The 23,397-nt window shown below is 37.1% G+C and overlaps 2 protein-coding genes across 2 annotated transcripts; both read left to right on the top strand.

Annotated features, from left to right (window-relative positions):
* The first annotated feature begins 1,432 nt into the window (after positions 1-1,432).
* LOC149630121 (uncharacterized) lies at positions 1,433-6,807 on the top strand. The gene is made up of 2 exons (XM_089851294.1): positions 1,433-6,051; positions 6,120-6,807. Exons 1-2 carry the CDS (start codon positions 1,433-1,435, stop codon positions 6,805-6,807), a joined length of 5,307 nt encoding a protein of 1,768 aa, XP_089707420.1.
* A 4,303-nt stretch (positions 6,808-11,110) lies between these two features.
* LOC149630120 (uncharacterized) lies at positions 11,111-12,382 on the top strand. Its single transcript, XM_089851293.1, has one exon. The coding sequence runs from the start codon at positions 11,111-11,113 to the stop codon at positions 12,380-12,382; it is 1,272 nt and encodes a 423-aa protein (XP_089707419.1).
* The last annotated feature ends 11,015 nt before the right edge of the window (positions 12,383-23,397 follow it).

The raw sequence follows: 23,397 nt of genomic DNA, 5'->3' as shown, positions 1-23,397 counted from the left end.
TAAACTATTTCTTATACAATGTCGTAAGATTTAAGCATCTTATTTCCGTCATGAATTCAAAATTGGGTACGATTTTAAAAAAAAAGTTTGAGAGTCCAGGAAATCGGAACTAAAATCACATAAGAGGAAAGGTTGTTGAAAATAAGTGTATGAAATTTGAATTGATGTGCATTTTTTTTTTGAATGTTTTAAAGAATTAGGCCTAATTCACGCGCGCGCAAAAATATTCATGTTTATTGAGTTTGTATTCATTTGTGTTTATATTCATTTGTGTTTTATATTTTTTGTAAACCTTGGATTATTATCGTTCCTTGCAAAAACAGTATAGAAAGCTTTAGTCGGATATTTGTGTAAGAAAAATAAGTATAACTGCTTTAAACAGAATCTTTGACCGAAGGGATCGGTTCGCTTAAAAAACAAAGTAATAAAACTTGTTAGCTTGGATAGGACAGATCAAAGATTCAGGGTATTATATGACATGCACGTGCATTAGTGAAAAGTGAAAGTTAAGATAAATAAAAGAGAAAATGAGGGGAAAGAATAATAAGGGTAAAGGCCGATGCTCTGGCCAAAATTGCAAATTGGTAAAAACATAAACTGAACTTTGAATATGGGGGTTGAAAATTGAAATGGAACTTTGAAACCTAGCTAGGAGTCCTGACTTGGACGTAAAAGAATAATCACTTTGGAATGGGCTAGCAAAGAAGCTAGACGTCCTTAGTCGGGCATAAGAAATAAAAAGAAATGAAGCTCAGACCTAGGCAAGGAGCTATAGTCTTCGGACATAATAATTAAAAAATGGAACTTAGGAAAAGGAAAAGGTATCACGGAAATAATGGAATAATGGAAAAGGTTTAGAAACCTAGGAAATAATAATGGAAATAAGGAAAAGGTTTAGATACCAAAATAATAAAAGAAATAAGGAAAAGGTTTAGATACCACGGAAATAAAAGAAATAAGGAAAAGGTTTAGATACCACGGAAATAAAAGAAATAAGGAAAAGGTTTACATACCACGGAAATAAAAGAAATAAGGAAAAGGTTTAGATACCACAAAAAAAAAATAATACAAAAGAAAAGTTAAAGTAAAGGAACAGTTTAAAATAAAAGAATTTGAGTTGATTGGAATTGAATAAAGCGTTGAATTCGTCTAAAGCAAAAAACTGAGTGACTTTGTTATTGATTGAAGTGATTCTTATAAGTTACGCGACGAACGGGGACTTAAGGTTTCGATTTTTCAGTCGGTCGGAACACTTATAAAAATTTGAGCTCTCCCAAAAATTAAAAGTTAACGGATTAAGCGAATAAAGCTATGAAAGCGAAACATGGTGCCGAAACCCGGGATTGAGTGTACGTAAGAACCTTTAGATTAATAACAAACATTAGCAAAAAAAAAAAATGGCAACGGACTTAGAAAGAAAGTAAGACGGTCTATGAAAAAAGCCTTAGACGCTATAAAAACTGAACTGGGAAACGAAGAAGTGGATGAAGAAGTAATTGCGAACAACTTAGCTCAAGTGTCGGCAAGGGAAGGTAAAATTACAAAACTGAACGAAACAATCTCGAAATTAATTACGGACGGTGATAAACTTACTGCGGAAGTGAAAGACGAGGAAGACTGGATAGAGTTTTTAACGTACTGGACAGAGCGTGCAAAAAGATGGCTCGCGAGTAACAAAGAAGACGAGACGACGACGGAAAACAACAGCGCGAGCGTCCAGCCAACAGTATCCGGGAATCAAACTCCAGCAACTGTGAAATTGCCTCAAATCAGTATCAGGAGATTCAGCGGTGGACTAGAAAACTGGCAACGATTCTGGCCTCAGTTCAACGTAGCAGTCAACCAACAACAACTGGATGCAGCGGCTAAGTTGATATATTTACGTTCTTATTTAGAAGGTCAAGCCGAAAAGGCTATTGACGGTATAGAACATTTTAAAATAGCGGCAGATATTTTAGAAGAAAGATATGGTAGAAAAGAAATGATAACTAGTGCACGAATTAATAATTTGTTAAAATTAAAACCAGTTCATGATTCAACTAATGTCGAAGCATTGAGGCACTTGCACGATTCTTGCCAAATAGAAGTTAGAAGTTTAGAGGCGTTAGGACAACTCACAGTTCAAAATATGGAATTATACGCGCATATTTTAGGGGGATTAATTCCATTGGATTTGTTAGAAGATTTTGGGAAAGAGGATAAAGAAAGGGGATCTTGGACAGTAGATAATGTGTTGAATTTTTTAAGGAAAACAATAGAAAGAAAAGAACAGGCTATGGCTATACATAGAACAGGGAGAATGCAAATAAAGCAGAGTCAACCCCAAAAGGATAAACCCAAGCCCTCACAAAATACCCACCTAAAATCACTGGCGTCAGCCACGGCTCTAAGTATTCCCAGTACAAATACCAGATATCCTTACAATTGTGTGTTTTGTAATGAATCGCATCCCTATTATACCTGTATGAAAGTTCCCGCAAAAGAAAAAAGGGAAATAGCAATACGCCGAAGGCTGTGTTTTTTGTGTTTGAGAAGTGGTCATACAGCGAGTCATTGCAAAACAAAGTTTAGACAATGTCAAAATTGTGGGAGATCACACAACAAAATTCTTTGCATGGATATGGATAGATATAATTACAATCAAAACAGGCAGGGGTTTAATAGGCCTAATGGAAGACAGGACAGACAAATTCCTGAAAGTAACGATGCAAATCAGGATAATCAAAAACAAAATAGTGCAGGTGAATCAAACCCATCTACAAGTCAAAGTAATAATGAAAATGTTGGAACGTACAGTGCATTAGCACATGATAAAGAAACAGGGGGTGGTGAAATTTACTTGCAAACCTTGAGAGCGGTTATGATAGGCCCAAATGGGGAGGAAGCTAATGTGCGGTGTTTACTCGATGGGGGAAGCCACAGATGCTTTGTAAGAGAAGAAATCGTAAATCAGTTAAAGTTAGAAGAAATAGGCGACGAGACCCTGAATGTATTTCCTTTCGAACGAGAAACACCCATAGTTTCCAACAGACGTAGATTTAAGCTTATCATGAAAAATAGTGAAACTGAAGAACTTGTTGAGATAACGGCGCTTGAAACCCCGTCCATATCAGGTACAATTTTGGCGGTGCCATCAGGTCATATAGTGGAAGAATTAAAAGAAAGAGGTTATCAATTGTCTGACACTCGAGAAAAGAAGAGAAGAGAAAAGGATGATAAAATAGATGTTTTAATTGGAGCTGATTATTTTTGGAAAATAGCGCAGGGGAAGGTGGAGAGAATTAATGAATCTTTAGTTGCGATAGATACGAAACTGGGATGGACCCTGCATGGGGGGGAAGACACAAAAAATAGAGTGGGAGCTCATGCTATAGCTGTTATGAAAGTATCGGTGGATTCGGTTAGTGAAGAAGACTTGTTGTCGAAACAAATGAAAGCCTTTTGGGATAATGAGTCGATTGGCATTTTGGATAATGCTCATTCGGCAAAAGGAATTGAAGAAAATGAAGTATTGAAAGAGTTTAATGAAAAAATTGAATATAAAAATGGACAATATGAAGTAGCTTTACCCTGGAAAAAGGAAGTACAATTTCTAGGTGATAATTATGAGGTAGCAAAAAGGCGAACTTGGAATTTGATCAAAAAATTGGAAACGAATCCAATTAAGTTAAAAGCGTATGATGAGGTTATTCATGAGCAACTAGAATCAGGAATAATTGAAAGAGTCCCAAGTAAGTTTGAGTACCTCCCACCAAAGGGACCATTATACTATTTACCACATCAGGGAGTGTTTAGGGAGGAAAGAGATACAACAAAGTTAAGAATTGTTCAGGACGCGTCTTCTCACGCAAAAGGCATGCCCTCGCTAAATGATTGTTTGGAGGCAGGACCAAATTTACTGCCGGACCTTTTTCGCATATTGGTGCGCTTTAGGGAGAAAAAAGTAGGAATAACGGGGGACATAGCCAAAGCCTTTCACACTATAGGGATCGCGGAGAAAGACAGGAACGCCTTGCGTTTTCTTTGGATTGAGGGGTTAGATCACCCACAAAAACAAAATTTAGTAGGGTATCGAATGACTAAAGTCCCCTTTGGGGTAACCACTTCGCCCTTCCTATTGAATGCGACCATTTTACACCACTTAGAGAAAACAAAAGAAAAATACCCCGCGGCAAGCGAAAGTTTAGAAAAAGATAGATATGTTGATGATTTAGTTACGACAAAGGATAACCCCGATGAGGCAGACCAATTAATCAATGATGCAACCAAGATATTGTCAGAAGCGGGAATGAATTTGAGAAAAATAAGAAGTAATTCGAAAGAAATAAGAACCAAGTGGGGGTCACATGATAAAAGTCAGGAACAGAAAGGTCTACCTAATCCTACAAATACCAAGTTTTTGGGGATGTTATGGGATGAAATGACAGACAATTTGTCTTATGAAGTTACGTCACTTTTGGAATTTATGATAAATAAAGAAAATACTAAAAGAGGAGTACTGAGAGCTGTCGCACGTATCTTTGACCCTATGGGTTTATTGGCCCCGTTCACAATCCGGGCAAAATTCATATTTCAAGAACTGTGGGTTCGAAAAATAGACTGGGATGAGGATTTACCCAAAGACTTAGAAACAAAATTTAATGATTGGTGTAATGAACTATCAAAATTGATAGAATTTGAAATACCCAGGTTTTTCTATAAAAATCAATTAGATTTGAAACCAGAAGCAATAGAATTACATGGTTTCGTAGACGCAAGCGAAAGTGCATATGCGACAGTGTTCTATTTAAAATGTATGTATCCTAATGGTGTAATTAATTCAATACTGATCGCGTCAAAAGTAAGAGTAACCCCGTTGGGGAATCAAAAATTAACAATACCACGGCTAGAACTGATGGGTGCATTAATAGGCGCTCGACTGAACAATACATTAATGGACACGTTGACAATTAAGCCACAAAAAGTAATAATGTGGTCAGATTCGGAAATAGTATTAGCATGGATCCGCGGATCTCCTGGCCGATGGAAACAGTTTGTCCAAAACAGAGTGCGCGAAATACATACGCGAACGGAACCAGAAATATGGCATCATTGTCCGGGCAAAGAAAACCCCGCTGACCTTCCAACTCGAGGGAAGTCTTTAGAAGAAATCGCCTCAAGCGATCTTTGGTTACATGGACCAACTTGGCTTAGAGAACATATAGATCTAGTAAATGAAGAGGATAATTTTGGAGAAAACCAAGAATTGCCGGTTGAAATACAGGATGAGTTAAAAAAGAAAGAAGTAGTCGCTTATATGAATCCGGTACAGAAGTATGAAGGGTTATTGAATTTGAAAAAGTATAGCAGTTTGAACCAAGTCCTAAACATAACGGCGTGGATTATGCGTTTCATCCATAACACAAGAAATAAGGTACAAGAAAGAAAAAAGGGTCCGATGACAGGGGAAGAAGTAATGAATGCCGAAGTGTTTTGGGTGAAAAAAGCGCAAAAAGAAGATTTTTTTGATGAAGTAAAGAGTTTGGAAAATGGACAAGAAATATCGAGAAAATCGAGTATCACATCACTGAACCCGTTTTTGGATAAACAGGGGGTCATGTGTGTGGGAGGGCGCTTAGACGCGGCCAAAATGACTTACCGGGAGCGACACCCATGGATATTGTCAGGAACTCATCAACTATCATATTTAATTGGATGGCAAACACACGTAAGATTGAAACATGCAGGTAAAAGCGAAGTATTGACGGAAATTAGAGAACACTATTGGATACCAAAGATTAGGCAATTAGTGAATAAAGTCATTTATTCATGCCCAAGATGCAAGCGATATAAAGCCAAGCCTATGAAAGCAGAAATGGCGCCACTTCCGGACGCAAGGATCAACCCAGCTCCACCCTTCGAAATTTGCGGCATAGACCACGGTGGTCCTTTATATGCAAAACCAGATAAAAAATGTTACTTCGTGGTTTTCACCTGCGCAGTAACACGTGCTGTCCACCTAGAATTAGTTACGGACCTCACAACAGAAGCCTTTCTTATGGCATTTCGACGGTTTATTGCGCGAAGAGGAGTGGTCAAAATAATTTACAGCGATAACGCGGCAAATTTTAAACGCGCAGACGCGGATCTAAAAATCTTGCAAGAAAAAATGAGAAGTCCAGAAGCAATGGAGTATTATGGAAGTTTAAAAATAAAGTGGAGATACATAGCAGACAGGGCCCCCTGGTGGGGGGATTTTGGGAAAGGATGGTGCGTTCCGTTAAGGAACCCCTCCGCAAGATACTAGGAAGAGCCCACCTAACATACGAAGAAATAGAGACTCTTCTCATTGAAATTGAAGCGACAATAAACTCCCGCCCTATCACATACATTTATGAAGACCCAGGAGAGCCAAGGCCATTAACGCCAGCTCATTTTCTAGTGGGGAAACGACTGACAACTCTACCATCACAAACGTTTACAAATGAAGATGTGCCAACGGTAACAAAACGCGAAATTATTAAACGCTTGAAATACAGACAAACTGTTTTGGATCGGTTTTGGATCCGTTGGAAAACCAATTATTTGCTAGAGTTGAGATCGGCTCATCACCGAACACAATTGAAAGGTGAACCAAGTAAAGAATTAAAACTAAATGATGTTGTTTTGGTAGAAGACGCTATAAAACCACGAGCAATGTGGAAATTAGCTGTAATAGAACAAGTAATGAGAGGTAGGGACGAAATCATACGTTCATGTATGATAAGACTGCCGAACGGTAATCGACTACGTCGACCCGTTCAACTTTTATATCATTTGGAAATTTAAAGTTTGATGAAAGACAACTCTCTTTCTTGAACTACTTAAAACGTAGTTCAAGGGGGGGAGTGTTGAAAATAAGTGTATGAAATTTGAATTGATGTGCATTTTTTTTGAATGTTTTAAAGAATTAGGCCTAATTCACGCGCGCGCAAAAATATTCATGTTTATTGAGTTTGTATTCATTTGTGTTTATATTCATTTGTGTTTTATATTTTTTGTAAACCTTGGATTATTATCGTTCCTTGCAAAAACAGTATAGAAAGCTTTAGTCGGATATTTGTGTAAGAAAAATAAGTATAACTGCTTTAAACAGAATCTTTGACCGAAGGGATCGGTTCGCTTGAAAAACAAAGTAATAAAACTTGTTAGCTTGGATAGGACAGATCAAAGATTCAGGGTATTATATGACATGCACGTGCATTAGTGAAAAGTGAAAGTTAAGATAAATAAAAGAGAAAATGAGGGGAAAGAATAATAAGGGTAAAGGCCGATGCTCTGGCCAAAATTGCAAATTGGTAAAAACATAAACTGAACTTTGAATATGGGGGTTGAAAATTGAAATGGAACTTTGAAACCTAGCTAGGAGTCCTGACTTGGACGTAAAAGAATAATCACTTTGGAATGGGCTAGCAAAGAAGCTAGACGTCCTTAGTCGGGCATAAGAAATAAAAAGAAATGAAGCTCAGACCTAGGCAAGGAGCTATAGTCTTCGGACATAATAATTAAAAAATGGAACTTAGGAAAAGGAAAAGGTATCACGGAAATAATGGAATAATGGAAAAGGTTTAGAAACCTAGGAAATAATAATGGAAATAAGGAAAAGGTTTAGATACCAAAATAATAAAAGAAATAAGGAAAAGGTTTAGATACCACGGAAATAAAAGAAATAAGGAAAAGGTTTAGATACCACGGAAATAAAAGAAATAAGGAAAAGGTTTAGATACCACGGAAATAAAAGAAATAAGGAAAAGGTTTAGATACCACGGAAATAAAAGAAATAAGGAAAAGGTTTAGATACCACAAAAAAAAAATAATACAAAAGAAAAGTTAAAGTAAAGGAACAGTTTAAAATAAAAGAATTTGAGTTGATTGGAATTGAATAAAGCGTTGAATTCGTCTAAAGCAAAAAACTGAGTGACTTTGTTATTGATTGAAGTGATTCTTATAAGTTACGCGACGAACGGGGACTTAAGGTTTCGATTTTTCAGTCGGTCGGAACACTTATAAAAATTTGAGCTCTCCCAAAAATTAAAAGTTAACGGATTAAGCGAATAAAGCTATGAAAGCGAAACAAAGGTTGCGGTTAGAAGCTTTCAGTCTTCTACAATTATTCAACGTGCGAACAACGTTAAAAATGGCTCAAGACTCTCTAATTTGGTAATTGGATGTTTTTTCATTTTACCGAATAATCTGTTATATTTATATAGCTTTTTATAGTGTTAATGATTTGACGTCCAATTACAGCCCCGATTTTTACAACATGGACGTAGCCGATCCCGTGTTTCATTACAATAAAAGTGGCTTTGACATATTGTTTAAAGCGCCATTAGGATCAACATATAGAAAGAAAGATGGAACTTTGGTCAAATACGCTACTATTTCCAGACAAAACAACAATGGGAATATGTTCTTAAACATACGCTCTTTCCGTTATTCGTCCGAAATCGGAAGATGGTTACCAACACATTATGGTGTAGATTTGACCGACGCACACATCGCGAAATTTAATGAAGCGAAAGAAAATATCAGACTTTCTAAATCATTTGGAGGTCATAACAATTTACTTTTGACACCCGCTCAATTAATATACCCACTGTCGGACCATAATAACGATGGAGCGTGGCTGTTTTAAACGCGGGTGTTGAACATAATGTCGCTATAACACGTCAGAAAAAAAATCGTGTAGTATAACCGGGGTAATGATGACCCCTGACGAATGGAATTATTTAAAATATTTAATTCCAACTATACATTTCATATTTTTCCCATCTAAATTGACGGAGGACTTTGAAGCCCAACAAACGTTGGCGTATCTCCTCATAAGGGAAATAGATAAAATAGCGGAGACTTCATGTGTTGGTTGTCAAAACTCTTACGAAAACCAACTGGGCCATCAGTGTGTGACCCTAGATTGGAGTGGTAGGGTTTCTTCGTTCTATGATCAGGCCGTTCAAAATTTACAGATGAGCGAAGTATTAAATTATATCAACTTTTACCAAATAGTTTTAAGACGCGCCCCTGGAAACGCTCAAGAAACTATCGACATTATTAATAGTTTGTTAAAGTTAGAAGACTTTAAAACCGACCTCATGAATCCAAAAAATAAACAAGTTAAAATTTCTTCACTAGTTATGAAACTGAAATTAAGTATTAATTACCATTTTATATTTTTAATTGTGTTTTGTAAGTTTGTTGGTTTTATAACAACGTAATTATATTTTTGATATTACATTTGCAATTCGGGGAAAAATATCGGTTTTTATTTAGGTTTTTTAATCATGATTCCCCTTGTGGAAAAATTTTGGTGTGTCTGTTTTATATCAACAAACATATTGAAATCTATATATGACGACTCTTTTTATTTATCCTGATCATAAGATGATACGACTCACATCATAATGGACGCGTTTCATATTCATTGTATATCAACCGCGTCTTTGGATGTTTTCAATGACAATTCTAGTAGTAAGTTTAAGATTTTATTACCAAAAGAAATACATTTACACGGGAACTACGAATGTGGGTTGAAAGAGTTGATAATGCCTTTGCAATATGAAAATGTCCCGGATGACTGTACCAATTTTCACTTAGTTTCATCTGATAAAGTTATTGAAAATTCGTCAACACACGTCATGGACTGGGAAAAATTTGGGAAAGGTAAACGGTCCGCGGGGGGTATGAATTATACTGACTTTTAGAGGAATGGCTTCACAATCTCGGCTACAGTAATTCCGATGGACGATTCAATTTTAGACTTTTTGAAAGTAAAAGATTTACTACAGATTCGAATTCTAAAGAGATTAAAACTGTAATGAAAATGTACGCTGAAATTGAAGTTTCAAATGGCGTTTTGGTTAAATTTAGTCCTGAATTGGCTAAATTCTTACGGTTTAAGAGTAAAGAGGATAATGAGGGTTGGGTCGTGTTTCGGGGGATAGTTAGGTCTGATGAATTACCGCATGTTGAGGACATGGAACCGGGGGTAATTATAAACTCCGAAACGTTATTAATTTGCGAAACGCAGAAAATTTCCCACATAGAGGAATCTCTCGAACTCAATATCACACCCGGCTACTATGTTAGTATAGAAGAGATTTATAACTCCATGATCCAGGTAATTCCCCGTGAATTTAGAAATAAAGTAACAATATCTAAATCGTATGATGGGAAAACACGGATAGCTACTAGCGAACCCGTCTCTATAAAATTCCCCGAATCACACCCTAATTTGGCGTACATTTTAGGTTTCAGTTCGGATCAGATTAACGTGAAACTCGAAGGTCTAATTCGATCAAACCAGGTACACGATGTACGATCCGGTATTCAAAATTTCCTAATTTACTCATCTCTAGTCGAAGAAAGCCTATACGCCTCCACCATGGCTCCAATTTTACGAACCGTTCCCGTCCCGCGAAATCTCGAAAGGGAGGAGGTTTTAGTGAAAAGTTACGATTTCCCCGATTATTATCCCTTAAAATGTAATTCTTTCGAAGCTATAGAAATTAATATTAGAACTAGTTACGGTGACTTTCTAAAATTCTTAAAAGGCAAAACCATTCTCAAACTCCACATAAGAAAAAAACCTTCCTCTTGAATATAAAAAGGCTTGTCTTTCCATAAACTTATTTAATTCATGAATGACTCATAGTGTGTTCGGTACATAAAAATCGTAATGGATTCTAGCGACAATCCTTATATAATATACTTTTCACGATACCATAATAATAACAACTAGACTGGAGGGGATTTGCCATATTTTAGTTCCGTACCGTATTATCAAGACGGTGGTTCGTTCGGTTCGGTTTTTCGATCACTATTTTCATTTTTAAAACCCATATACAAACCTATTGGTCGAGTTTAAAAAAATGAGGCGCTACGTGCTACTTCGAATGTGTTAGGGGATTTGGCTGGGGGCGCTAACTTCAAAGAAGCCGCTGTTAAACGATTGAAAGAATCAGGGATGAATGTTATAAATAATCTCCAATCTGGGAAGGGCGTATATAAAAGAAAAAAAACGTCGCAGCACCACATCTAATCCTAAGAGTAAAAGAACCAGACGTCTTCCAGACTACTTGGATTAAAAACAAAAATGGCCAATAATACCACGTTACTAATGAGCTCGCTCGATTTTTTTTCCGAACCGGCTACAAATAATTGTTTGGACGCGAGTGAATGCGTTTTAATAAAACCATTGAGTAATTCATTTACCGCCGGAGTTCCGTTAGAATTCTTCGTTCACGGTTCAGCCGATCATTATCTAAAATTAGATGATACTTTATTATCAGTAAGCTTTAAGGTAGTTAAAGCCGACGGCGATAACCTTCCTAACGATGCTAAAGTGGTCACTGTTAACAATTGTCTATCCGCTTTATTTTCTAATTTAGATGTAGCCTTGAATGAGGTCAGTTTGAGTAGCGGTCTACCGACGTATAGTTATAAAGGGTATATAACAGATCATCTCAATTTCAATAGAGAAACCAAACGAACTCAAATGACGACTAGATTATATACGCATGAAAAAGAAGGTTTAGATATTGATAACCTTTTTAACTCTACCACCTCAAACGGTTTAAAAAGGAGAATGCAAGCTATATCTCAGTCGAAAATTGTAACTGTCTTCGGTCCAATTTATCATGAACTGTTCAATATTAATAAAGCCCTATTAAATGGGGTTTCGCTTCGATTAAAATTTAATCGAAACCCCGATGAGTTTGTTTTAATGACACCCTCGACCAATAACGATCAATATAAAATCGAAATTGTGGATAGTAGTCTATATTTTAAAAAATGGAAATTAAACCCCGATTTGGTTCTCGGACACATGTTAACGTTGGAACATAGACCGGCTGTCTATAACCTAAACCGCAGTGAGGTCAAATTTTTCACTCCACCTCAGGGGACTATCGAAACGTACAGATTAATTGTCGCAATGTGTAAGTCCACTAATTTTAATGGTAATATACACACATCACCTTACACATTCGAACATTTCGGTCTCACTCACTTAGAGTGTATAATAGATACTCGTCGGTATCCTTCCCTCGCATTTACCCCGAACTTCGCTGAGAAAAGATATCATAGAGAAAATCTCAGCTTATTCACGGGATCTAATAATTATAATATTAATTCCGGATCGAATATAACATATGACGAATACGTTAGTGGAAATTCATTTTTCGTCATCCCTCTAACCGCCGATGAACTAGGGGGTTTAGAACATTTAGAGCCGATTAAGACGGGATCTTTACACTTACTTTTAAAATTTAAAGCGGCTTTAACTGACAATATAACAGTCATTTTATTTTCCGAATTCGAATCAACATTGAAAATATCCAGAGACAGAGGTATTACGTATAATTAGACAACCCCTCATAACCGAGGAAAGAAAATGGATACTCTACAGTTAGAATCTATTCTTTCCAAAATTTGCGGTAGAAAATTTTACGGGGTTTTCCCTTCCAATTTCATCGCTAAAAAAGGAAAGGTGATTACTATATAGTTTTTAACAATCAAACGAGTGATCAGCCGGGACAAAATTGGATTAGCTTGGGTGTCAAAGCTAATAAAAAAGGGGGAAAGCGATTTTTTTCGATAGTTTTGGGTTAGGACCTGAATCGTTCAATTTGAAAATACATCATCTAGCGCGTCAGTTTCAAATACAAAATAAACAAATTCAAGACTTTAGGTCTTCAACATGTGGACTATACTCAATTGATTTCATTCATAAAATGCACAAAGGTTGGAGTCTGAAACGGATTTTTAAATCCTATACAACATATCCTGTTTTAAACGATATTACAGTTTGTTATTACGTTTATAAAATACTAAAAAGTTTTAAATGTTTTAAAAAAAATACCGTAAAGCGTCCTTGATTACTAGATTTTGTTATAAGAACCATCTACTCTATCGCTTCGAATTCATTCGGAAAAAATGCACTACATCGTTACATACACACGTTTTGAGGGGAGAAATGAATTCCAGTACATGGTAATCTATTGTCTTCAAATGCCATGTATGTTTACCATTTACTTTGAACACGGATCGAGTGAGAAAGGAAAAATTGCTCGAATAACGAAACAAAGACCTCCATTTGATGAGAAGATGAGGGATTTTGAGTACGGAGACCAGGAAGAAATAATTGGAAAAATTATTTACCCCGCAAGTACCATCATTCTTGAAAATATCGGAGATGGAGAAATATTCAGTCGTTTGGGTCATGGACTTAATGCAACCGTAGCTGAAACCCTCAAAATGCCCAGCCCACCACAATTACTGGAGGAAAAGGCGAAATTGCACGTGGATAATTACTTACATTGGGTGATGCGACAAAAGAATTATATTAAAACCCCGGTCTGCTTTTACCACGAACATTTATCGTTAGTTTTAAAGTAAAAACAAATTTGTAATTCTTATTCCAAAATAAACAAATTTGATGAAAATATTTTTGTCTTTTTTTAACACATTACAAGTTTTGTGGATAGTTAATATTAAGTGGTTCATAAAGTTTTATTAGATTCTCGTATGAATTTAAATTCGTTATTTTCCAGTTGAGCCGAAACCGTTCATCCCTCTGGCAGTCATTTCAAGAGACTTGAGGGGAGAAAAAAAGGTTATACTCCAATATAAAGTTGTTTTCAAAACGTGTAGTTTTACCTCATATACTAACAAAACAGGGTTCACAATAAATTCACAAATGAGTTGAGCAATACGATCTCCCTTCTCAACGATAAACATCTCGTTTGAATGATTAAATAAGATAACCCCAACGTTACCAGTATAATCTCGATCTATAACTCCACCTCCGATGGAAATTGAGTTTTTTAACGCTAAACCCGAACGTCCGGCTGAAAAATTTAATTAACTTTTAATTTAAAGGGAAAAAGTTAAAGGTAGAATTTGTTAGCGTACAAAACCAGTCCGATTGTCATAGTTGTGGTCCTTTATCACTTGGGTATGCGTATGTTTTGGCAGCAGATTTAAATCCCAGCTCGATTAGATTTAAAAAACTGAATTAAGAAAACACATAAAATCATGTTGGGAACAGCAAAAAATTCTAGAATTCCCTGAAACAGTGTTTGAAAGGCCCGTAAAAGTGAAAGATATTGTAATTAGAAAAACTGAAGTAATTGAGCTGTATTGTACTGATGAGTGTATGGAAACTTCAGCTTATTGTGAAAAGGTAAATCATCCCTTTTTTAAAAATTCCTTAAAGAACATGATTTTATGCATGGTTTTTAAAAATTGTTATCATCAAAATTGCAAAAACGTTGATGAAAAGTATTTTGAAAAAGGTTCCCCAGATTTTTTTTGTAGTTTGAGGTGTAAGCAGAAAGGTTATTTGAAGTAACAAAACATTATAGTATATTAATTTATAGTCACACTCTTATATAATTTATAGTCACACTCTAATACAATTTATAGTCACACTCTAATATAATTTATAGTCACACTCTAATATAATTTATAGTCACAACCATAATATAATTTATAGTCACAACCATAATATAATTTATAGTCACAATCTAATATAATTTATAGTCACAATCTAATATAATTTATAGTCACCATCATAATATAATTCATAGTCACGATCATAATATAATTCATAGTCACGATCATAATATAATTCATAGTCACGATCATAATATAATTCATAGTCACGATCATGATATAATTCATAGTCATAATATAAACAGTGAATAAAAATAATTATTTCGTGTATCCATTTAATGGATACACGAAATAATTATTTTACCAGCATCTTAATTAAACAAAAAGTGCTTTAGTAACTATCTTTAGAACTGGGAACTTAATCTCTCAGGATGAAGTGGCTGGTTCTAGGGATAGTATATGCTAAAGATTTTTTTTTCATTAAGAATATTGATATCAGAAGGAAAAAGTATAACATTTTGACTTTTTGGTATCAATCTGGGTTTGCTAAGTGTGGCCTCCCCGTGGCGAGAGTGGAAACACTTGATCATTAGTTATGAACAAGTGGCTAACAACACAATTTAGTTCTACTATTTATTTGTATGTTGCCTACTACCAGAAGAAAATATCTTCTCTTGCTTCTACTAAGCGGAACAATTTTAAAAAACCCAGGAATTTTTTTAAAAAAAAGTTCAAACCTGTTGCATGCAGCTTTAATAATTTTTACTATTCTATAGTTATGTAAACTAGTTTGTAGTATTGCAAATATTGGCGTTAGAGAGTCGAGACATAACCGTTAAGAGACCCAAGTGAAATTAAAAGTTATCAGGCATAAAGGATACTGATCGTCTACGTCATTGTAAGGGAAACGAGGTGTTATGTTGTTAATGTTATTAAGTTTGTTAACCTGTTTAAAGTCACAAATTATGGGAAAATCAACCACTAATATTTGGCGGTTTTTTAATAAATCTACTAAAGATGGCAAAATAACTGGAGAATGTTTTAATTCTTTAAAAGTTTGATAAATTGACTCAAAGCTCACTTAATTGATAGTTTTATATTTTTTAGAATTAGCGGAAAATTTTCCGCGTTTTATTTTTCCGGAAAATTAACAACCCTAGTTATATTTCAGAAGCATGAGTGATTTTCAATATCACGTGACCTGTTGCGAATCAAAATTAATTATCCTTTTCAACTCAAGTTCAACACTTTTATCTTTAATCGAAAAAATATCAAGCGAATTCTCGAGAGTGATTAAACTTCTTCAAGCCTACTCAACTGAGTGGGAGGAATGGATTAATGTAAAAATTACCGGCGATTTGCCAGGTAATGAAACAAAACTTCGTGCCATCCCAGAAATCGAAGTTTCACCAAATACATCTAGCAACGAAAATTAAATCGCTGATTGCAGGTATTAAATATTTATGTAGCTCAAATTAACGTTTGACATCTGAGAAAAATTTCATATCATTTTTCTTAAGCTCAATAATAACAAACTCTTCTGATGCACTACCAAATTTTAATGAAGCTAGCGTTGAATCGGATGAGGAGGAAGAACGACAGCTGTCAATGGATTACGAAATTCCTACATTTCCAATGGACATAGAAACGATGATAAAAGAAAAGATTCCTCATGTATTTGCACGAAAATATAGGGCAAGGATCAATAGCGCTTTGTACGAGTCTGTGCTCAAGTACAAATTGTGAGGATGTTAGAAAATTAACGGTGTACTTCAAATTATATTTCAAAATTTAAAATAATCATTACGCAGATTTCCTTCACATGATGATAAAGTCAAAGTCTGTGTAGAGCTTTTAAAAAAACACAAGTTTCTGAAAGACAAAACGAATCTCCGTTGCAGCAATGGATATGTTAGTTAATTGCGCGACTTAATCTATATCTTGTATTGGATAATAGTTTGAATTTTGGCCGAATTCCAGGATTCGTGGTACAATTCATTAGACCAAAAGTTCAGGCATGATCGAATGACTATGACTCATCTCAAATCGGTGACTAAGAACAAACTGAAATATTCCTATTTCAACAAAAACAGGAAATCAGGTAGAGGGGAATCTAGTTCATGTAAAGGAGGAATACAAAAGCAAAACCGTGAAAAAGAATTTAGTGTAAGAAAAATTAGAGGTTTTCATGCATTCGAACATTTATTCAAAGTTGATTATTGTAGAAAAATATCGAAGATATGGCCGTGGATGAAAGTTCTTTTAGAGTCCCACATGGTGGCTTTAACAAAAGAGTGCAAAAACAAGCCTGACAATGTAATTCTGAAAGAAAAAATGAGAAAAACCTTCGTATTGCGCCAACGCTTGGCTAGGGGAACGGATACTTTAACGTTGGTTGATAAGTTTCCCTTATTAAAAACTGAACAAGGGGTAAATACTGAAAATTTTCTCCTCTTACTTGTTAAACCTTTTTCAACTATTTATACTCTGCAGTTGATCGATGAGCGAGCCATAATAAGCAACGAAACTACATTAGAATTGGAGAACAGTTTGTGGGGATATTTAAAAAAATATCAAAACCACTTATTAAATTTGCGAGACAATTAACTAAGGTGTCGCAAATCTTAAACCAACTAGACAATGAAAAGGAAATCTTAACTGAAGACGTCTTTCAAGGTATATTATAACTACAGTTACTGTTAAATTAATAGCCCATTTTTTTTATTTTAGTAGATTTTGAAGTGGCTGCAAGTTTTTTTTCTTTTACCAATCGGAATGAAAGAAAATGCCAAATTAATGTATGCTTTAAAGGATGTAAGTATTTTCAATATTTTTGAATTATGATATTCTAATATCATCGCCCTTTTTTTATTCAATTTAGGAAATTGATCTGCCTGTAACACCATTCATAGCATTCGAGGGTCAAAATGTTTTCACGTCAAATATGAAAGTGACCGTAGATAACTTGGAAATCATTTCCTTTTCAATTAAAAAGCAATTATTTGCTGGTTTAGTTTGTTTTATTCATTTAATTTGAAATATCCATCAAAACGATGGAATATTTCCAAAAGATAATTTTTGGAATCGATGACAGAAAAATTTCAATTTCTGTTACGAATTTCGTAAATCAAATCTGTTAGACTTGATCTAAAATATTAAAGAACTTTTTAGTTTTGCATAAAATCCTGTTTTTTTTAACACCCAATATATTCTAAACTGAAACCTTCTTATTTTAGGCAAATAACTCGACTAAATTCGAAATAGAGCAATAACTATACATAGTTACGTCCTAGAACAACAATAGATTTTAAATAAAATTTTAATCCAGGCAATGAACTCGACTAATATCAATATTGAACAATATTTAGTTTAGGTGATGAACTACGCTAAATTCTGAATGGAGGACAATTTAGTTCGGTTTGAGAACTTCATTAAATTGTAAATAAATAAAAATTTTGTTCAAGTAGTGCTGGTCAGTAGATTATTACTAGAACCTAATTTAGTTCAGGCCTAGAACTTGATTATGTTGTAACTAGAACTAAATTAAATTTAAGCCAAGATCTTGCCTATGTTGTCAATGGAACTAAATTAAGTTTAAGCCAAGAACTTACCTAAGTTACTAATAGACCTAAATTAAGATTAAGCCAAGAACTTAACGAAGTTGCGAAAACCACACAATTTTGTTCAGAACAACAACTTGACTAAGTTACTAATAGAACAAAAATTTGCTCAAGCAGAGACCTTGCCTAAGTTACAAGTAGAACAAGTTTTCTTCAGGACAAGAACTTGACTAAGTTACTAATAGAACCAGGAGCAGATGACAAAGGAGTCTCAGACGCTAGCTTCCACAATATAGAAGGCAATGGGACCCGCGTACGTCACCGCTGTAGCGGTATCGTTCGCCATAGAGGCGCTATCAGACATTATAGCAGACGATGCTTTTGGTGGATTATATCTGGCACCAAAGTCTGCTGGGAATGTTTTTTATTTGTTTTACTAAATACCGGATGATGAATTACTTGTAATGATAAAAAGAAATTTGAGAAATGAATTAAAAGGACTTCTTATGTTTATCCCCCTGTTCACTACTGCGGATTTACATGACGCATGTTTAAAAGTCGAACACACCTTAGGCCTAAATAAACCCAAACCTAGTCAAACCCCAAGTAAGACAAATCCAAATGGGGAAATGCTCAACAAACCCCTGAGACTCAAGTCAAGGTTCAGACATATCAGGAACCCATAATAATTAGAGAACAACCAGTATATCAGATACAACCCCAAGTAGTTTCACGGCCCAAAGTAATACCCCAACCCCAAGTAATATCTCCACAGCCAGTTATACAGCAGGTAGCTCCCCCAGCAGCGGTTTATACCCCAGTAACAACTCCTTCCGGGTACATCCCGCATATGGGAACATATTACACAAACACGGACACAAACTTCGAGCGGTTCATCCCTCATGGGAACACAACCCTCCCTCTTCCGGAAGGATCTCAAAATCCTTTCCCTGTCCAATATGTTCCTCAAAGCTACCCAGCTCAAAATTATAGAGTTCCTTTCCCGAGAACCAATCCCCAAACAAGGCAATACCACCTTGAGTCAAGAAATCAACCAAGAAGACAACAAAGAGACGAAGATCCTCGCCAGACACGAGTCTTCCAATCGAGAAATCCAGCTAATGAAACCAGGGAACGAGAAGCTCGACAGCTAGCTCTTCCACCAGTTCCAAGACGTCAACAGAACCAGACCCAGGAAGGACAAAACCCTCCGGTAGTCAACCAGGACGCCCGACCAGTCACAGTTTTCAACTGTGGTGGCCTGGGTCACTACGCATTCCGCCAGAATGGAAAGAAATCTAGGTCAGTTTCCGGGAAACGCCAACTCGGGGGGAATACCAGAGGACGTTTCCCCTCCCGCAACTCAATAGTCCCTCAAGAAGAAGACCGGATTGTGACCACTTCACTTCACTTGGCCGCAATTCAAAGAAGAGGACTCTCAAAGAGGAACCCTCATTTAATAAAAATAAAATTTGAACACACAATCTTACATACAAGAATCGATAATGGTGCTGAAGTATCCATGATAAGCCTAGACCAATGGAGGGCCTTACATAGATTTAGGGGAGAAAATAGACTAGATCCTAAATCAGAAAGATCAGAATGCATAGTCATGGGGAATGGACATTACTCTTTTACTAAAGGATCGACAGTATTAGACTTTGAAATAAAATTTAAACAAGACATCAGTAGAAAATTTAGTCAAGAAATCCATATTGTCCCTTCACTCCTTTGTGACGCTATATTAGGCCAAGATTTCCTAGAAGATTGGAATACCATTATCGATTTTGGAACTTTAACATGCTCAATAAATGGACTAACACTGAAACTATTAGAGATGTCAGAGGACAAATTGCCCCCGTCACCTCAAATGGTCAATAACGTCAACGAAGCAGTTGATTCAACCTCTCTCTCGTACAAGCAGAAGAGAGAGTTGAAGGAACTCCTTCTCAGATTCCCCTAACTATTCAGTGACAAGTTAGGACGAACCAGTCTGGGCGTCCATGAAATACACACAGGTAACGCTAAGCCTATACATAAAAGACCCTACCGAGTTAGCGACGAAAAGAAGAAAATCATCGAACAAAATATCTACGACATGCAAAAGGATGGCATCATAAAACCATCAACTTCGCCATGGGCTTCACCAGTCGTAGTCCTTGAACAAGACGACGGGTCAGGAACAGAAAAAAAGAAATACCGCTTTTGTATCGACGTTCGAGAATTAAACGCAATCACCGCAAAGGATCCTTATCCTATTCCCCGAATAGACGAAACATTAAGTAAGTTGGGAAACCCAAGTACATCACCGCGATGGATCTGAAGTCAGGCTACTGGCAAGTCGGGATGGAACCAGGAAGCTCACCAAAGACCGCCTCCATCACTCACGCTAGGAAATACGAATTCAACGTTCTCCCTTTTGGACTTTGCAATGCGCCAAGTACCTTCCAGCGTCTGATGGATGAAGTCTTCCGGGATGGAGAAAATTTCTCTATTGTCGTATACCTAGATGACATCTTGATTGCATCCGAATCATGGAAGGAGCAGATGAAGGCTCTGGAATACGTCATGATCAAATTGAAGAACGCCGTCCTCACACTTCAACTGAAGAAATGCCGATTTGCCCAATCAGAAGCAGTAGTCCTGGGACATGTCATCAACGAAACCGGAATCTACATAGATCCGTCCAAAGTGGAAGCCATCAAGAACTTTCCCCAGCCAAAGACGCTGAAACAACTTCAACGATTCTTTGGAATGGCTGGATGGCACCACCGATTTATACCACACTACTCGAAGATAGCCACTTCTCTCAAACAGTTAAAGAAGAAAGGAGTCAAATTCGAATGGGGTCCCACCCAAGAGGAAGCATTCCAGAAGATCAAGGACGCAATCTGCAGCTCTCCACCTCTTGCAGCATACAAGCCAGATGCACCAAGCATCCTAACTACGGACGCCTCAGATGCAGGCCTAGGAGCAATGCTGGCACAAATCCAAGACGTAATTGAAGTGCCAATCGCTTACGCCAGCAGAAATCTAACAAATGCCGAAGCAAATTACAGCACATCCGAGAAGGAATGTCTCGCGATATACTGGGCTATTGGACATTTCCGCCCGTACCTGGAAAGTAGACCTTTCACCGTCGTGACCGACCATAAAGCACTACATTTTCAATTCGGACTCAAGGAGCCAAATTCGAAACTCGTCAGATGGGCGATGTATCTCCAAACCTTCGACTTCAAAGTCCAACACAAGAAAGGAGTCGAAAATACTGTCGCAGAAGCAATTTCAAGAGCTCCTCTTGGACTGTTTGCAATGTCAGTAGCCTCCACCGTGGAAGAAGAAAATCAAGAAGCATTATCGGAAGAATCGGATCATGCTCACCATGCATATGTTCTTCCTCCATATCCATACGCGAACTTTCACATTTTCGACCGCGATGACATCATTACCGCCCAAGGAGAAGACGCCATTATCCGCGATATCATTAAACTATTACGACAAGACAACCCTCCGGAACACCCAGATTTCGAGATGGTCAACAACTTGATATACAGAAAAGCATCTGGAACACGTCCAGCAAGAACCTTTCTACCAAAATCTCTCCGAAGGGAAACCATGAGACTTCTACACGACCATCCTCTTTCCGCACACCGAGGAAATTACAAGACAAGAGAAAAAGTCGGACATAGATATTGGTGGCCCGATCTGGACAAGGACGTCAGACAATACGTCAGAGATTGCGTCCTATGCCAGCAATACAAGATAAGCAACCGGAAAACTCCCGGACTTACAGTTCCGACTGGACCATTCGACAAGAAAGGAGTAGACATCATGGGACCATTTCCCATCAGCCGAAGAGGATATAAATTACTACTCGTGCTCACAGACTACATGACCAAGTTCGTCGAGATAATACCTCTGAAAAGAATAACAGCAGATGCTTGCGCTATAGCCCTAAAGAACTTTGTTTGCCGATGGGGAGCGCCAAGACGGATCCTGAGCGATCGAGGAACCCAGTTCGTGTCATCTCTTTGGCATGACACCTGCAAATTATTCAACATTGGGCCCATCCATACTTCCCCATATCATCCTCAGTCGAACATCACAGAGCGAGTAAACCGAGTTCTCGGAGAGACCATCTCAATCTACGTGGAGAACAATCATCGAATGTGGGACGAAACTTTGAACGCTCTCGCCTTCGCGATAAATTCAGCTCCACATGAGACGACGAGAAGATCTCCGTTTTACCTCAATATGGGAAGAGAACCAAGACTCCCATGGGACATTGACATCGGTATGCCCTTGGAAGAACTTGAAGATAGATCCGAGACATTGATGATCCTCAAGGACCAATGGAAATTGACAAAGGACTTCTCGAAATTGGCTCAAGCCAAACAGAAAAAATTCTACGACTTGGGAAGAGAAGATCTCGAATTTGACGTTGGAGGGAAAGTCTGGAAATTAACTCATCCTCTATATAACGCCAATCTTGGACGAATGGGAAAACTTTGCCCGAAATGGACTGGACCATTCAAGATAGTAGAAAAAAGAAGTCCTCTTGTTTACATCCTTGAAGATATCATCTCTGGACAGAAAACAGGTCCCATCAACATGTCTCAACTCAAGCTTTATCAAACTTTAGATGTTACACTGGAAGAAAATGAAGACTCAGAAACCCAGAGAGAAGAAATAGTCGAGCCAGTCGAAGTCATCCCTGAGGAAATTATCCAGGAAGATGAAACTACTCGAACAAAAGAAATCACCTCTCCACCAAGACCAAGAGCTCAGACTCCAGAAAGAACACCACCTCAAGATATACCAGAAGAAAGACCTCAGCCTTCCTCCGAATCTTTCGAGAAAATAGAAGAAATGATCGGCCCATTCAGATTTGTGGACATAGTCCCGAAAAAGAAAACTCAAGAACAAGAAATACATCAGCCGGAAGAAATCCAGCCGGAAAAGGAGTCACAGGAACCCATTGCCAATCAAGGAGAGACGCATCCAGTAACCGAGCCATTGCCTCAAGGACCTCTACCTCCTCCAGCGACAATTCAAGAATTTCCCCCTTCAACTCCTCCAGCCGAAAGGACGAAAAGATATCATCCTACAGCAACGACGACAGAGGAATTCAGTTCCAGAAGAAAGACTTTTCGAAAAATAAGCACGTCTACTGATGAAGATAGAATGTCCGAACCAGAACCGGCAAAACGAGGTCATCCGACTACCTCCTCTGCTGCTCCTGGACCTAAAAGACGACCGGTTAGAAAATTATCAAGTAGCAGACTCTCCAGTGACGAATCCGAGATCCCCGATTTCCGAAAGAGAAGTCACCCAACGACCACATCTTCTTCCATAGGACGAAAGAAGAAACAATTAAGAAAATTATCAAGTAGTACCACTACTAAAGAACCCTTAATTACTCCTA

This window comes from Phalangium opilio, unplaced genomic scaffold, assembly GCF_054372755.1.
Source record: "Phalangium opilio isolate 3A_F unplaced genomic scaffold, DU_Popi_V2 ptg000103l_1, whole genome shotgun sequence".
NCBI lineage: Eukaryota > Metazoa > Arthropoda > Arachnida > Opiliones > Phalangiidae > Phalangium > Phalangium opilio.
Note: the sequence above shows the minus strand (reverse complement) of the source record. Positions and strands in the feature narration are given on the sequence as shown.

Coding starts and splice junctions, on each gene's coding strand:
- LOC149630121 (XM_089851294.1), top strand. CDS start 1,433: ATGAAAAAAGCCTTAGACGCTATAAAAACTGAACTGGGAAACGAAGAA. Junction 6,052..6,119: donor TTTCTTATGGCATTTCGACG/GTTTATTGCGCG, acceptor TTAAACGCGCAG/ACGCGGATCTAAAAATCTTG.
- LOC149630120 (XM_089851293.1), top strand. CDS start 11,111: ATGGCCAATAATACCACGTTACTAATGAGCTCGCTCGATTTTTTTTCC.